A 14,785-nucleotide genomic window follows, 5' to 3' on the forward strand; every position below is an offset into this window, starting at 1 on the left:
CCAAGTACCAGCGTTGGCACAGCCAACCCAGGCAGTAGGTGCTTCATGGATGGAGAAGCAGTGGGCATACTGCCCACCACAGCAACATGAGGGAGGTGGGTGGCCAAGCTGACACAATAGGTTGAATGTCCACACTGTCACCACTGAGGCAGTGAGCTTGGGACCACATTCTCCATTCTTTGCTGACCCCCTAAAGCAGCACCCGTCACCAGTATTGGGATGTGTTTAGGGACCCACATAGAAACCCAGGGGAATTCTCAGCTCAGCCCCAGTGCAACTGGGAAAGCTCGACTGGGAGCCTTGATGAAGGCACACTCTCCCGGTCCCTGAGAAGGCGCAGATCCCAACCCTAACTCAGTTGCTGGCCTGGCTGGGGCACCAGGAAGCCTGGCTCTGTAGAGGGTGGAGCAGGAGGAGAGGTCTGGCTCTCTAGAGTCTTCTAGGAGAGGGGCCAAAGAGCTGGAAAGGCCAAGGGAGACGAATGCACCAAGGAGGGGATGTGAAATAAAGCGTCCAGTTTGCCGAGTTATTTAAAGAGGAACTGGATCAGGCTGCAGGAGCCATCTTCACCAAATGGGCACGTGACGGGCTCAGGCGCACCATGGCCCACCCTGACTGGGCTATTGGATGGCAGGAGAGGGCAGACTCAAGTCCAAGCCCCAGAAGCCTTGCAATGAAGGCATGCTACATTCTGGGGAAGCTTTTCACGCAAAAGGGAGGCAGGAAGCAGGAGACAGCCGGGTTGCCCCCAGCCAGGAGGAGGAGCACAGGCCCCAGGGCTGGACAGTGGAGGTGGGGTGACATGACACTCCGCAGAGCTCCGCCCACCCTGTATGCTGACAGGTGCCTGTTAGAGTGTGCTCTGATTCCTCTCCCTCCACCTTCACTGGATCCACCCAAAGTCCTGGGCTCTGGAAAGTGAGGGGCTGAGTCAGACCTAGCAGCCCTGCAGGTCAGTTCCCGGACCAGTCCTTTAAGACGACAAACCCTCCCTAACTATCAAACCCACCAAACGGGCAGGACCAGGCACAATGCTCAGTGCCTGAGGTCCCAGCTCCTGCCAGCAGCCCTGGACTGCGCAGTGTTCTCCAGGCCCTGGGGCTGGCGGGCTGCTCCCCGCGGGATCACCTATGAAGAAAGACAATGCCAGGCTGCCTCCTCCAGAGAAGGGGAGTGTGACACAGGAATGGCTCCAGTCTTTTCTTCTTCACAAGAAATCAGAAGCCCTTGCTGTGGATGCCAACGGCCCTAGCTCCCATGTAGAAAGCCCAGCGTGACTGCCTCAGTGCATAGGGCTGGGTCAGCAGTCAGCTGGCTATGCGCCACTAGCTGTCCATCCCTGGCTTCCGGTTTGCTCTCCCTCTCCTCTACCCCACCAAAGCCCAACAATGAACAGACAGGGCCCCAGGCCCTGTGAAGCCCCCCTGCCTGACTACCCACCTCTCGCCGGGACTTCTGTGAGGACTTCTCAAGGACATCGTCGCTGGAGAGATCTGAGTCCTCGGAGAAGCTCAGCTGGCGCCGGAGCTGCAGCTCTGTGGAGAGAGGGAGGCCACGTGAGGACGGCGCCAGACAGCAGGCGCAGCCCTCTCCTGCTCCTACGCTCCCATGTGCAGCCAAGGAGGCCGGGTGGGGGGCTGGATTCATTTTAGTTTAAGGGATCCATCCCCCATCCTGGGGAGCCAGGAGCTGGGACACCAACCTTTGCCTGGGCAGGGCAGAGCTGACGCTAAGCGGGTGGCACCTAGGCCTGCCCAGCCCCTCCTGGTAGCACTGCCCTCTGCCCTGTGCACGAGTGGGCCCCTCTGGGGTCGTCTGACTTTAGGAAGGGCACAAACCTCCACAGTCTTCCTGGTCCGGTTTCAAGCTGGCTTTGAGAATTCTGTTACTAAGCTGGCTATGCCCTGTGAACCCACGGTTCGGTCCCTTCTCCAGGTCAGCACGGCTCCTGAGAACCCTCGGCGGGGAGCATGTGAGTGTGGATCCTGAGAGCCCCAGTGACCCCAGCCCCTCCCGCACCCCTCCCGCTCTGCCTGCACGCAGACCCGGCTGCTGACGCACCTGCCCTTACGACGGGAAGCGCCCTGTGCTTTCCAGAGTCCACCGTGGCCCCGCTGGAGGGGGTGCTGGGGCAGGACTTGTCGTCGGCCTTCTTCTTCTTGTCCTTCTTGTACCCGGAGAAGACGGACTTCCACAGGGACTTGGGTTTGGTGGCGGCTTCTTCCAGGAGGTTGGAGCTGGGCTTCTCCGGGGGCCGGCCCTCGCCTTTGGACTTCTTCTCCTTCTTGTTTCTGCGGGGGGAGAAGAGTGACGACCTTTTCTTGCTCTTCCCACTGGAGCCCTCGGATGAAGTGAAAGAGCCATCTGGGCCCCCTGAGTCCGACGGCGGGGAGAGGACCTCCTCGCTGGTGGCTTCATGCTTCAGGGTGGGCTCCTCGGAGCCCCTGAGAGTGGGGCGTGTGGGGGAGTCAGGCCGGCGCTCCTTGCCCTGGGAGGGTGCTGAGGACGCCTTGCGGGGCCTGGGGGCGCCTGAGGCCAGCTCCATCTGCTGCATCCTGCTCAGCTGCCTGGCCATGGCGTCCCGCAGCGCCTGGCTCTTCACGGACTTCTCCCTGGCTCGCATGCGCTCCTCGGCCAACTCCTTGGCTTCCGCGGACACCAAGGGCAGCCCTCTCTTCTGTGGCTGCAGCGTCCCCTCCAGAGCAGGCAGCCTCCCATTCTCCTTGGCCAGGGGCGGGTGGCGAGGCTTCTCGGGGCGCAGCCAGCAGGACGGGGGCGTGAAGAATTTCTCCTGCAGGCTTGAGTCCTCAGTCTTGTCGTCATAGGTGTCCTCCACATCATCAGCAAAGGGAATCTCCTCCACGCTCTCCACAAACGACTTCCGCACCTCCTCTCTGGGGGGCTGAGCAGGCTCCCGGGGGGGCCGCATCCAGGTGGCAGGCAAGGGCGGCGGGACCACCGAGGCATTGGGCTCGGCCTCCCTGAGCTTCCTCCGCAAGGTAGCGGGCTCCTCGCCCGGGGGCGGCGGCGGGGGCGGGCTGGAGGGGGGCGTGAGCATGGCGGAGTCCGAGGTGTTGAAGCTCTGGCTGCCCAGTGTCTTCATGTTGGAGGAGCTCCCGTGCAGGCCCAGGCCAGAGCTGCTGGACAGCTCCCTGCGCTCCTCCTGGGCGCTGCATAGCTCTCTGTCGGACGGGGACCGGGGGGTTGGCAGGGACAACGGCTCGCCCTCCGGCTTTGGCAGGCCCAGCCTTTTGGGGATGGACAGAGGCTTGAGAAGGTGGAGTCCCTCATCCTGGGGAGACTTTTCAACGGAATAGGATTTGAGGGACACTGGCCTGAAGGCAGGCATGGGGAAGCTGGGCTCGGGCCCCTTGCTGCGGTCCACAGGTGTGAGCCCGAGGCTGCGGCGGATCTCCGCACTCTTCATCCAGAACTCCTCCACCAGGTCGCTCCGTCTGAGGGCCTCGTCCACAGCAAGGGGGCTGCCCAGTCTGTCCTTGGTGTCACTTTGGCTTTGGACAGGGAGAGGGGCCAGTGGGGTGGATGTTTTGGCCGGGGCAGGCTGGAAGCGTATGGGGGACTGGGTAGGGGATGGGACAGTGGCCTCGGTGGAAGGCTGGGGCTGGGAGCAGATGGGGAGTGGGCTGGGTGGGGGCGTGGAGGCCGCCACGGGTGGCCGGGGCTGCGGGCTCCCTGGTGAGACAGGAGTCCTAGCTTCTGGCAGGGTCACTGGCTGCGATCGGATGGGAGAGTGCACAGCTTTCAGATCCGAGGGGGCATCAGCTTTGGGCTTCTCTTTGGGGAGCAAAGGCTCAGGGAAAAGGCGCTCCTCAGGTGATTTCTCCTGGGTGGCGGCAGGGACAGTTGGGAGTTGGGGCACCTACAGGGAAGGAAGACAGAAGCCGCTGAGAAGGTGCGGGCTTTCACGGCCAGCAGCATCCTCGGGGAGCCTTCTCACTCAAAGTGCCTGCACCTGTGCCTGCTGCAGGACTTCCCCGTCCTTCCAGCTGTTATTAGAACAGCTCCAGGAGAACCCTTTCCACTTTCTGCTCCAGGTGTTCAGTGTTTAGAACCTTAGAACCACTCTGCTTAGTTTAGACAAACTGGGTTTTCAGGATTTGGTTCATCTCAAATACATCCTATATTCTCTGTCCACTCACAGGAACACTGGCCAAAAGGACATAGAGGAATGCAGTTCTCACCCTCCAGGAGGCCCCAGAGCGCCAAGATCCCTGACGTACGTACAGAGGGGCCAGGACTGTAAGAAGACTTACCATAGCTATTTATCACGGTGCATTATGATCAAATTGTCCTCCCCAGGAAGCTCAAAGATGTGCAGAGATTCCTGCACCAGCCCTTATATCACCCCATCCAAGAGCCTCAAACAAAGCCTCCCCATTTCACAGACGGCTGAGCGCAGTGGCTCACACCTGTAATCCCAGCACTTTGGGAGGCTGAAGTGGGCAGATCACGAGGTCAGGAGATCGAGACCATCCTGGCTAACACGGTGAAACCCCGTCTCTACTAAAAATACAAAAACAAAATTAGGCGGGTGTGGTGGTGGGTGCCTACAGTCCCAGCTACTCGGGAGGCTGAGGCAGAAGAATGGCGTGAACCCGGGAGGTGGAGCTTGCAGTGAGTCAAGATCGCACCACTGCATCCTAGCCTGGGCGACAGTGTGAGACTCCATCTCAAAAAAAAAAAAAAAATCCAATCAGCGAACGGGCTAGGCGCAGTGGCTCATGCTGTAATCCCAGCACTTTGGGAGGCTGAGGCAGGAGGACTGCTTGAGCCCAGGAGTTGGGAGGCTGCAGTGAGCCGTGATCATGCCACTGCACTGTTGCCCATGCCAGTCTGGGCAAGAGAGTGAGATCCTCTCTCAAAAAAAAAAAAAAAAAAAATCACTGAATAGTTCCATGCTTCCTAGAATCCCAAAGACTAAATCAAGCAGATGCAGGCCTTATATTCCAGCTTTCTCCCTGATCTGGCCTGCAGACAGTATTTCCCAAACCATGTTCCACAGGACCTGCTGTCACAGTTGGCTTCGCAGCATTCTCCATGCGGTTCGCACACCACAGGCTGTCTGCATGGACGTTGTAAATTTCTTTTTTTTTGAGACGGAGTCTCGCTCTGTCGCCCAGGCTGGAGTGCAGTGGTGCCATCTCGGCTCGCTGCAAGCTCCGCCTCCTGGGTTCATGCCATTCTCCTGCCTCAGCCTCCTGAGTAGCTGGGACTACAGGCGCCCGCCACCACGCCCGGCTAATTTTTTGTATTGTTAGTAGAGACAGGCTATCACTGTGTTAACCAGGATGGTCTCGATCTCCTGACCGTCGTGATCTGCCTGCCTCGGCCTCCCAAAGTGCTGGGATTACAGGCGTGAGCCACCGCGCCTGGCCAGATGTTGTAAATTTCAATGGTTATACATTTATTTTAACATAATGTTAAAAATGCATTTGTCATATCAAACCAACCATCCCATCGATATTATTGCTTTAATTTAAACAAATTTATTTTTAATAAACTATCAAATGTTTTATGCCATTTATCATAAAAATTATAATTATATTATTTTTAATATTACAAATTTATAAAAAATAAATTTGTTCTAATAAATTTTAATAAATTTATATTTATAAACATAAATTTTAATAAATTTATATTTATAAACAGTTTTAATACACCTATGTTTATTATACATTTATTAAATATAATAAATTATTTATTTTTACTAAATTTATGTTTAAATTAAACATATGGTGTGTGGTATGTGGACCTAACACAGTGACACGGGGTAGACGACTCAGGTTTGGGATCAGAGTGGGGCAGAGGTAGTAGGTACCACCCAGACGGCCTCATCCCCAAGAGTACTGAGCTGGAACTCCAAGGCCACTCCTGTCATCAACAGCTCCACTTAGTACAAGGAGGATGATAGTTTTCAGTGTTCCTCAGAATGAGGAGGCCAGCAGGCTATGTTAGCCCCAGTCTTGGTGGGACCCACACCATGGGCCCTGAAACAGAGAAGTTATTATGTGTCCTTGGGGTCCCATTAGTTCTCTGTACCCCACAGCGAGCCCCAAACCCTTACCTCTGTTGAGGGGCTGTGGACTGGAATGAACAGAGGAGCTGATTCCTGGGAAGACCGGATGGGGCTGGTGGCTTGGGAGGGACCTGAAAAGAATGAACACAGGGACTTACAAGAGGAAGCCCCCCCATGTGTCAGGAAGGCACCCCTATCAGCCAGCCCCAGAGGGTGGAGGGGAGGGTAGAGGGCGAGTCGCTGAGTCTGCTCCCAGTTCTCCTGGAAAGCACAGGTTCTCTCAGAGGCCAGGGTCCTGGAACTGTCTTCCCGGGGCTGCCTGGCACTCTCTGCAGGTGCTCCTGTCAACACCAGGTCAGGCCGTGGGCTTCCTCCATGTGCAGACTCTGCACACAGAGCTTCAGGACAAACCTTCTACCTTCTCCCAGACCCAAACTACGCAAGGAAAGGGCCTTTGGCCAAAGCAACTGCAGCAGCCTGTGGCACAGGGAGGATGGACAGAGGAGGAAAAGGCAAGGAGCTGCCCACACCTCGGAGGCTGGCGTGCACCGTGGCTCTGCTCTGAAGCGCCTGGCCCCTGAGCCACTCTTGTGTGCATATGGCCCTCGTAGGAATTCTGAAAGTTGTTTCTCCCATCAACGACAGGCTCACCTCTCTCTTGGTGCTTCGGTGAGGCGGGCAGCTTCTCCTCATCTTCCGACACCCTCAGCTCCAGCTCTGCTTCCCCCTCAGCTGGGCACGGCAAATGCAGCTCTCTGTCAGCATCCGACGGGCTGTCAGACCAGTGCTGATCTGGCAGAGGGAAGGGGCAGAAGTGGGTGCACACCCTAAGTGAGGCCAACTCCTTTTCCACCTGAGAGCAGCCGCGCCACTTGCTCATTTGCAACACAACTGCTCAGGTGCAGGCCTGGAGGCCCTTCTTACGCAGGGACAGACCTGCCTACCAGACCACCCCCGCTCCTGAGGGGCCCGGCCAAGAGCACCCTCCTGCCTTTGCAATGCGGGGCCGCAACAAAGCCTGTGGGGCTCTGTTTCTTTTAAAATACAGCAACAGTCACACATGATGGGCTGCGACAGAGAAAGACAGGGTGTGCCTGTGGAGGGCAGGCCTGGCCTCACAGGCCCACTTCTATGCACCTCCTCCTCTCAGTAGCCCTGACCACCACTCCAACTCCACAGCTGAGGCCTGCGCCCCCTTGCAAGCTTGGGTTCTTCTCCTTCTTCCCAGCCTCGTCCCTGACCCCCTCAGCCCCCCACAACCAGACTGCGATGCAGAACACATCTCCAGGTATGTAGCTTTGGGAGCCAGTCAGCAGAATTAAAGGCCTTGTATAAAGCCACAGGTTGGCTCAGGCACCCAGCTGCAGCTGGATGACTGCAGGCCAAGTCGCCTGGTGCTCGTGGGTAGGTGGTGGTTGGGTGGAATGAGATGCATTCCAGCCACGGTGGAGCCAAGAAGGAACCAGGAGGCCCAACGGCGGCCTCACTGAGCTTGATTTTGCTGGAAAGCATATTGCCTTCATCTTCCCTGAGCTCCCACCACAGGGGCGGGGAGGGCGGACCCCTACCATCATCCAGCTCAGCACCAGTGTCCCCTGGGTCCCCATCCTCTGCTGCCTCCCCTTGTATCTCGGCTGGTTCTGAGTCCACATCTTCCTCTAGGTCATTCTCATCCAATGGGGCTGCAAAGCAGAAAGGTTCAAAGGAAGGAAGAAAAGGAGGACAGACAAGACAGGCTGCATCTTCACGGGGGCGAGAGGTACTGCCTTTCTCAGGGCGCTGCCATGCAGGCCCCAGGAGAGGGGAGATGCTGCCAGGCCCAGGGGGCTCTCCACACGTAGCATGGGTGCTGGGGGGGCCCGGGGCCCCCAAACACAGGAGGTGGGCATTTCTCAATGCTAGGGGCCAAGTGGGAAGAGAAGAGCGGCTGAAGGTGGGGGCATTGTTCCTCTTCCCCCAAAGGTTGCTGTAGGAACCTCAGTTGGAGGAGGGTGGAAGGGGAAATGCTGCTTCTCTGGGCCTCGGCCCAGCAGCATCTGCCAAAGCCTGGCTGTGTGCTGACCGCCTCACACACCATGGGTCATTCAGCCCTCATAATGCAGGCTGAGCATCCTGAATCTGAAAATCCAAGATCCAAAATGCTCCAAAATCTGAAATTTTCTGAGCACTGACAAGAGGCCAAGTGGAAAATTCCACAGCAGACCTCGTGGTGACAGTCACACCTAAAATTCTGTTTCATGCACAAAATTATTAAAAATATTATATAAAATTATCTTTAGGCTACCGTGTACAAGGTATATATGACACATAAATACATTTTGTGTTTAGACTTGTGTCCCATCCCCAAGATCTCTCATTATGTATATGCAGAGATTACAACATCTGAAAAAAATTCGAAATCCAAAACACTTCTGGTCTCAAACATTTCAGGTAAGAAACACTCAGCCTGCAATATAATTAGAGGGACCGTTTCTTTAGCGAGAAGTCTGAGGTCCAGCCAGCTGAGGGGGTTGTCCACAGCGCTGTGTGCAGGGGCACCAGATGAGCTTCCCTTGCAATAATTTAGAGAAATACTAATACTTTGGGAGAGCACTGGGGGCTGAAGGTATGTAAAGTTCATCCTCTGGACTCCAAGTGGCCCTTCAGGGCTGCAAAATGAGGCAAAACCCTCGACAACTTCCCCTCCCCAGGAGCCGGCCCCTAAGCACGCACACACCGTCCCCCACTCCCACACTCCGAACTTGCACCAGCAGGAAGAGGGCGGCACGCTCTGCTCTGAGGACACTGTGAGACCCGCACCACCTGAGACTCACGGGACCACTGGCCGGGGGCCTGCGGGCTCTCCTAGGGTTCAAGCCCAGCCACCCTCAAATTACCCCTAAGGGTTTTAATTTCAGGAGAAAGGAGTTATGCTCTGATGTCCATATACAAGAGTCCGCACGGATCAAAGCCCCAGGCTGGGGAGCAGGGAACTGATGGCGCCCGGTTAGGTGGATTTCTTAAAAAGCCATGTGGAAATGGGAGGGCGCAGCCTCGGAAGTAATCTTCTCTCCACAGGCCAGGCACTTAGAAGATGCTGGTAACGTTTTATCCCTTGAACAGGGTGGCAGTTATATGATTTTCTGTTTCTTTAATAATTCCTTAAGCTTATGTTTATCTTTTATGCACAGTTTGTAAGATGACGGTTCAAATCTAGTGTCTGAAGAACTGTATGAAACAGGTTTGGAAGGGAACAGACGGCCCACGTCACAGGGAGAGATAGGCGGGTTCCCAGACTAGCTGACAGTTAGGGCCATGTACCTCCCTGAGATACCAGAGTGGCCCACGTTGCTGGCCATGCCAAATGCTATCCTACAGCATCGGCACCTGCTGGGGGAAGCAGGGGTGAAATGCCTCAAGTATTTCTATTGGTTAAAACCTCGGTGTGAGAACACTGCTTTTGGCCACTCAAGGAAGACAGTTCATCAAACACCAGGGAGTGGGACTTCTGAAGCAAAGATAAAAGAATTCATGGCTGCACTACACCGATTCTGAAAAGGAGGAACAAACGCCCCGTTTGGAACAGAATCTGGCCCATCCCATGGAGAGGGCCACTGTGCCTGACAGATTTGTTGGGGTGAATCTGGGTGCCCAGGGATCAATATGGCAACTCTACACTCTTGCTGGCGAGGGAACTGGAGGCCAGCACCAAGGAGACCCAAACAGGCCTCCCAGCCGGGCACAGCCCAGGGCACCCTGGGTTAGCCTGATCCCGCCCTGGTGCCTGGGTCCTTCACGCGGCTCTCCTGTAGACTTTCTATTAAGAAATGCCTGTGGTAGAGTCAGGCGGGTGAGAAGTCTACACTCCTTGGCAGTACCTTGAAAGGAAAAATCGTCACACAGATAAAAAAAAAAAATAAACAGGTGAGAAATATCAACGCAGCAGCAGCAGTGTTGAAAGAGACACAGCTTGAGGGGTGGATCTGGGGGTGAAATTCAGGTTAAGACGGAGTGCAGGGTGCTAGAAGCTGCCACGCAGGTTGATGAGCCATGTGCTATGAAAGCCAGGAGCCACTGACCCGCTCAGCTCTTGGTTTCCTTCAGCCGCCAGCTGGGAGGCTCTTGCCCCACCGCCCTAGGGACCCAAGCTATCTAGAAGAGGAGCCGGCCGTCTCTGCGCAAAGAGCAGTGGCCCTTCCCTGCGGCTGTGTGTGCCTGTTTCTCCCACTGCCGGGAGGACACAAGGACAGGCTGCTGAAGCCCCACAAGCTCCCATGTCCGCATCCCAGAAGTGACCGCTAGGACAGTGGTGCTGTTGGCGATAACACTGCCCTTCCTCCAGCAGTGTCTGACAACTCGTGGAGGGATTTTTGGTGTCTTCATAGGTGGTGGAGGCTGCACGGACACTCCAAGGGCCGAGGCCAAGAATGTTAAACCTTCTGCAAGGGAAAGAGCTGTCCTGCCCCAAATGCCAGTAGCCCCTCAGTGAGAAACACACACTTCCAGAAACATGTAGGAAGGACAACTCAGGCTGCTCAACGATCTCTTGTACTTGAAGAGACGCCTGCAGCTCGGGCTGGATTTGGCTGGTGTCACCCCTGGTCACACCCAGCCTGTCCCCACTTTCTGCTGAATAGCACCCGCCCATCCTCTGCTCTTCCCTCTCCACCGTCATCCTCCCATAAACCCCTGGTTTTGACGGCCTCCTTCTCTGATAGCTTGGTAGGCTTGTGGAATATCTTCTGATTCCTCCCCTTTCACACTCAATCGGTAACCACCTCATTCTCAACACATTTTAAAACTCTCAGTGCCAAAAACGTTCCTTTGGCTTTGGCCTTTTTACCCGACTCTATCAATAAAAACCTGCCTGTGTCTGTCCTGCCTGCCCTCACATTTCCCTCCGAGCTGCCCTGAAGGGGGGGGTGTGCGTCTGATCCATGCAAGGGCGGGCTGTCTGGCAAGGCATGCAGGTACCCCCACCCGCCTCTGCCGCCCTGGCATGCACTTGCAACAGGCCCAGGAGTCTAGTGTTAAGGTACCAGCAGAGCCGCCTAGAGAGAGGTTACGGTGAGTGGGGAGAGAGTGAACATCACCAGACTACCTCCGGAGACCGTCTCCAGCCAGGCCTGCACCGCCGCGTGGCGTATGGAGGGAAGGTCGGGCACTGAATTTAAAACAGACGACAAATACAAAGTTACACAGCAATATGTGTTCCCAACGAGGAGAGCCAAGGTCATCCTTAAAATCCCAAAGAGAAAGAAACTGAGAAGGCATTCAGGACAGACGCCTGTCCGGCACCAACAAGGGGTGCGAGCCCTGTTGTTAGCCTGTGTGATGGAGAATCAGGATGAGAAGAGAAGAGGGAAAACCCAAGGTAGGGCCGCCGCCGGCCCAGGGCTGCAGAGCGCTCCCCAGCTCACAGGCCAGCCCAGTGATGCGGGTGCTCATGGTGCCACCAGAAGCCGGAAACGGAGGTTGGTCTTGCCTACAGGTGAAGATTTGGGGCCACGGAGGAACAAACGTCTTATTAGATGCTGTTTCATGATGGCAGGAAATGCCCCTTTTGTATGCTCAGAGCCTGGCAGGGGGTGTGGCCCGTGACCGGCGCTGAATGAAAATGTGCACACACAGGAGTGACAGCAGAGATGACTCCGAGGGTGGGTATTTGGAAGACAGCACGCCAGGGAAGATGGCACAGCAGCCACCATGTCCCTCAGCAGTCTCCACGGTCCTTCTCTTATCGCTATTCCTTTATTTAAAAAAGCCAGAATAAGGTTCATCCTCATCCTACTGTGTGACACAGACCGTCACACCTAAAGCCTGGGGCTGGAGACGATGCTACTGTGGAGGCCTCCTGGACAGAAATCTCTTCCCAAGACTTCATTTCACTTCCAAACATGCCCCTCCCGCCCCCTTCCTGCCAACGCACATTCACGTCCAGACACACTCTGAGAAAAGTACCAGAACGTTTTACGAAGTGAGGAAAGAGCAGCGGTGACCAGAGACATGAGAGAAAGACAGAAAATTCTTGGTTTACCCAAGATCAGATTCATTTTACCATTTTGCATCAATGGAGAAAGAGTCCACAACCTCTTAATCCACAGAGAACTTTACATATCCTCAGATGAAAAGTACAGGTGTCACAACTGACAGCAGCAAAGCGGGATGCGCCTGGCTCCCGTGTGTGACCTCATGGGTGGCTCTGCCCTGACAGAAAGGCCCCCTGTGGCGACAGAGGCAGCAGGCGGGCGGTGCTCGGGGCACACTGCGGCCTGGGGCTGGGAGTGTTTACCTCCGGAAGCAGAGGACTCAGAGGCCGGCGCCATCCTCTCTTCCTCCTCTCTCTCACGGATATGAGTCCAGTGCACGTCAGCCTGGATCTCCAGAGGATCCGCCGCGTGCATGACCTGCTGGAGCCTCTGGTTCCCGGCTAGTGTCCCAGGGTCAAGGGGTGGAGAAATGAGGTGGGGAAGGAGGGCATGAAATAGCATGGGAAAGGAAACAGAAAGAGAAGTTACAGCATTGGCCAGGGTCAGTATGAATCAGAAAGAAGTAAAAATTAAGAACATGTATGCACATGTACACACACACACACACACAGACGCATGGACACACAGACACACACGCACAGTCCTTCTGCTCATTCAGTGTGACCTGGTCATTTCCAGCCGTATATGTACCATTCAATTCAGTGAAGAGAATCACACGTTCCTTTCTGAGGCTCCTTTCACCCTGAGCTGCATTCAGGGTGGCCATGCACCAAGATGGAAAAAGAGCAGATTCCAGCCTGCTTCTGCAGGCCCAGCCCCAAGGGGTCACAAGGACCTGCTTTGTCCCTAGCACAGTGTGAGACCCCAGGATGCACTATCCTGCCCCTCTGCTGGTCACACAGCAAGGTGCCCACCACCACTCGCCCAGCTGATGGCCAGGTGACGAGAGAGGTGGGAAGAGATTGTGTCATTCTGCCGCCAGCCGGCCAGCTCACACAGGACAGAGATAGACTTTGCTGGCACTTCGGTTTGCATCTTCTGCAGCTGGAGCTGCTGCTGGAGAGAAAAAGTCCCCGTCCCTTAGTGGACCTCATGCTGCATGCTGGGTCTGAGGCAAGGACACGGATCCCAGCAGAGGGTAGAGTCAGGGGAGGTGATGGCTGGGGAAGCAGAGCTCTTTCATGTACGTTTCCAAACCCTTGGAATTTCACGGGCGAGAATGAGACCAACAGTCTCTGAGGTCAAAGCCCTCACCTGAGAACTCCATGTGGTGCCCTGCTTATCACCTCTGGAAACAAGGCCTGGTTTCTCAGCTACATGGAAACTCACCAGTGGCCCCTCCGGATCCCTGCCCTGTGGGATCCCTGTACTTAGTGCTTGGACCGTGCCACACAGTTGGGTTAAGATAAAGGGACAGCCAGCAACTGGGAAGGGAAGGTGGCTGTTCAGCAGGTGCCACCTGATCTGAAGGATTCGTGTTCCTGCCAGGAGCCAGCTTCCATCTGGGAATGGGTGACATGCCTCCTCTGAGTCTAACCAGACAATCTGGCCTTGGCTTCAGTCACTATGACAGCCTCTTCAAGCAACAGGGAATGTGAAATGGGCAGAAAGGACCAGCAAGACCACCCAGTGTGATGCTGGCCCTGTGCTCTGCCGTATGTGGGGTATCAGCCCGTTGTTGGAGCTGCTAGTCTCTATAGATTTGTTGCTGGCCCTGCAAGCCGTATGTGGGGTATTAGCCCCTTGTTGGAGTTGCTGGTCTCTACAGATGCTGCTGGTCTCTATAGATTTGTGGACTTTTTCTGAGGTGAATTTGCCTTTTTTTTTTTTTTTTGAGATGAAGTGTCGCTCTTGTTGCCCAGGCTAGAGTGCAATGGCATGATCTCAGCTCACCGCAACCTCCGCCTCCCAGGTTCAAGCAATTCTCCTGCCTCAGCCTCCCAAGTAGCTGGGATTACAGGCATGTGCCACCATGCCCGACTAATTTTTTGTATTTTTTAGTAGAGACAGGGTTTCTCCGTGTTGGTCAGACTGGTCTCAAACTCCCGATCTCTGGTGATCCACACGCCTCGGCCTCCCAAAGTGCTGGGATTACAGGCATGAGCCACTGCACCCGGCCGTCAATTTGCCTTTCTTTATGGTGCTGGGTGGGACTAAGTCACAGCAGAGTCACCTAACAGCCTGGATGCACAGGACTGAGGAAGGTAAGTCAAAGAGTGCAGGGCCTCTCTCTACCTTCTCAGCAACAAAGAGAAGAGACGCGTTCTTCTCTCAGAGTCCTGCTGTGCTTCCTGCTAATACATGCAGCCTTGGGGACTTATCGACAGCACAAGCCAGCATTTCCTCCTTTCTCAGAGAAACATTAAAGGCACCTGCGCTGGCGATAGGTTTCCTGCATCAGAGAAGGAGCCAAGTCTTGGCTGGAGATGAGCTTGCAGCAAAACATATGCGGCATAGATGGGGCCGCATTCCATGAGGCCACTTCTGGAGCCTTCTCCAACTTCCTCCAGAACCTCTTCTGACTCACATGTTACTTTGCGCCTGACTCTCTGGGCAGGCTGGGACCAGGGAGAGTAGTCCAGTGAGATGTGTGCAGAGCCCGTCAGCACAGTTCCATAAAACACAGACCTTTGTCTGTGAGACATGCTCTTGGAGGCAAATTTTGGATGGCTGTCAGGGAGCTGGGGTAGAAGGTGGGCACGGGGTAAAGTGGGTACCTTTAAATGTCCTCAAATCTTCTTCCTGTGGGAGGTACCTGGCGCCACTGGCCTTGCAGTTC

The 14,785-nt window shown here is 55.3% G+C and overlaps 1 protein-coding gene across 29 annotated transcripts in view; it reads right to left on the reverse strand.

Annotated features, from left to right (window-relative positions):
* MICAL3 (microtubule associated monooxygenase, calponin and LIM domain containing 3) overlaps positions 1–14,785 on the reverse strand; it is a 238,472-nt gene that overhangs the window by 27,276 nt on the left and 196,411 nt on the right. For 15 of the 29 annotated variants that reach the window (XR_010133093.1, XM_055374866.2, XM_055374883.2 and 12 more), the window contains 7 exons: positions 12,309–12,446; positions 11,118–11,180; positions 7,606–7,719; positions 6,689–6,829; positions 6,086–6,168; positions 2,062–3,880; positions 1,441–1,535 (listed from right to left, as the gene is read on the reverse strand). Coding sequence is in view for 28 of the 29 variants with exons in the window: in XM_055374866.2 (XP_055230841.1) it covers positions 1,441–1,535; positions 2,062–3,880; positions 6,086–6,168; positions 6,689–6,829; positions 7,606–7,719; positions 11,118–11,180; positions 12,309–12,446 (2,453 nt within the window). In the remaining variant the exon portion in view is untranslated. The remainder of the gene's footprint in view (positions 1–1,440; positions 1,536–2,061; positions 3,881–6,085; positions 6,169–6,688; positions 6,830–7,605; positions 7,720–11,117; positions 11,181–12,308; positions 12,447–14,785) is intronic. The other 14 variants (XM_063704562.1, XM_063704558.1, XM_063704563.1 and 11 more) reach the window with 3 other exon arrangements.

Source organism: Gorilla gorilla, chromosome 23, assembly GCF_029281585.2.
Source record: "Gorilla gorilla gorilla isolate KB3781 chromosome 23, NHGRI_mGorGor1-v2.1_pri, whole genome shotgun sequence".
Lineage (NCBI taxonomy): Eukaryota > Metazoa > Chordata > Mammalia > Primates > Hominidae > Gorilla > Gorilla gorilla.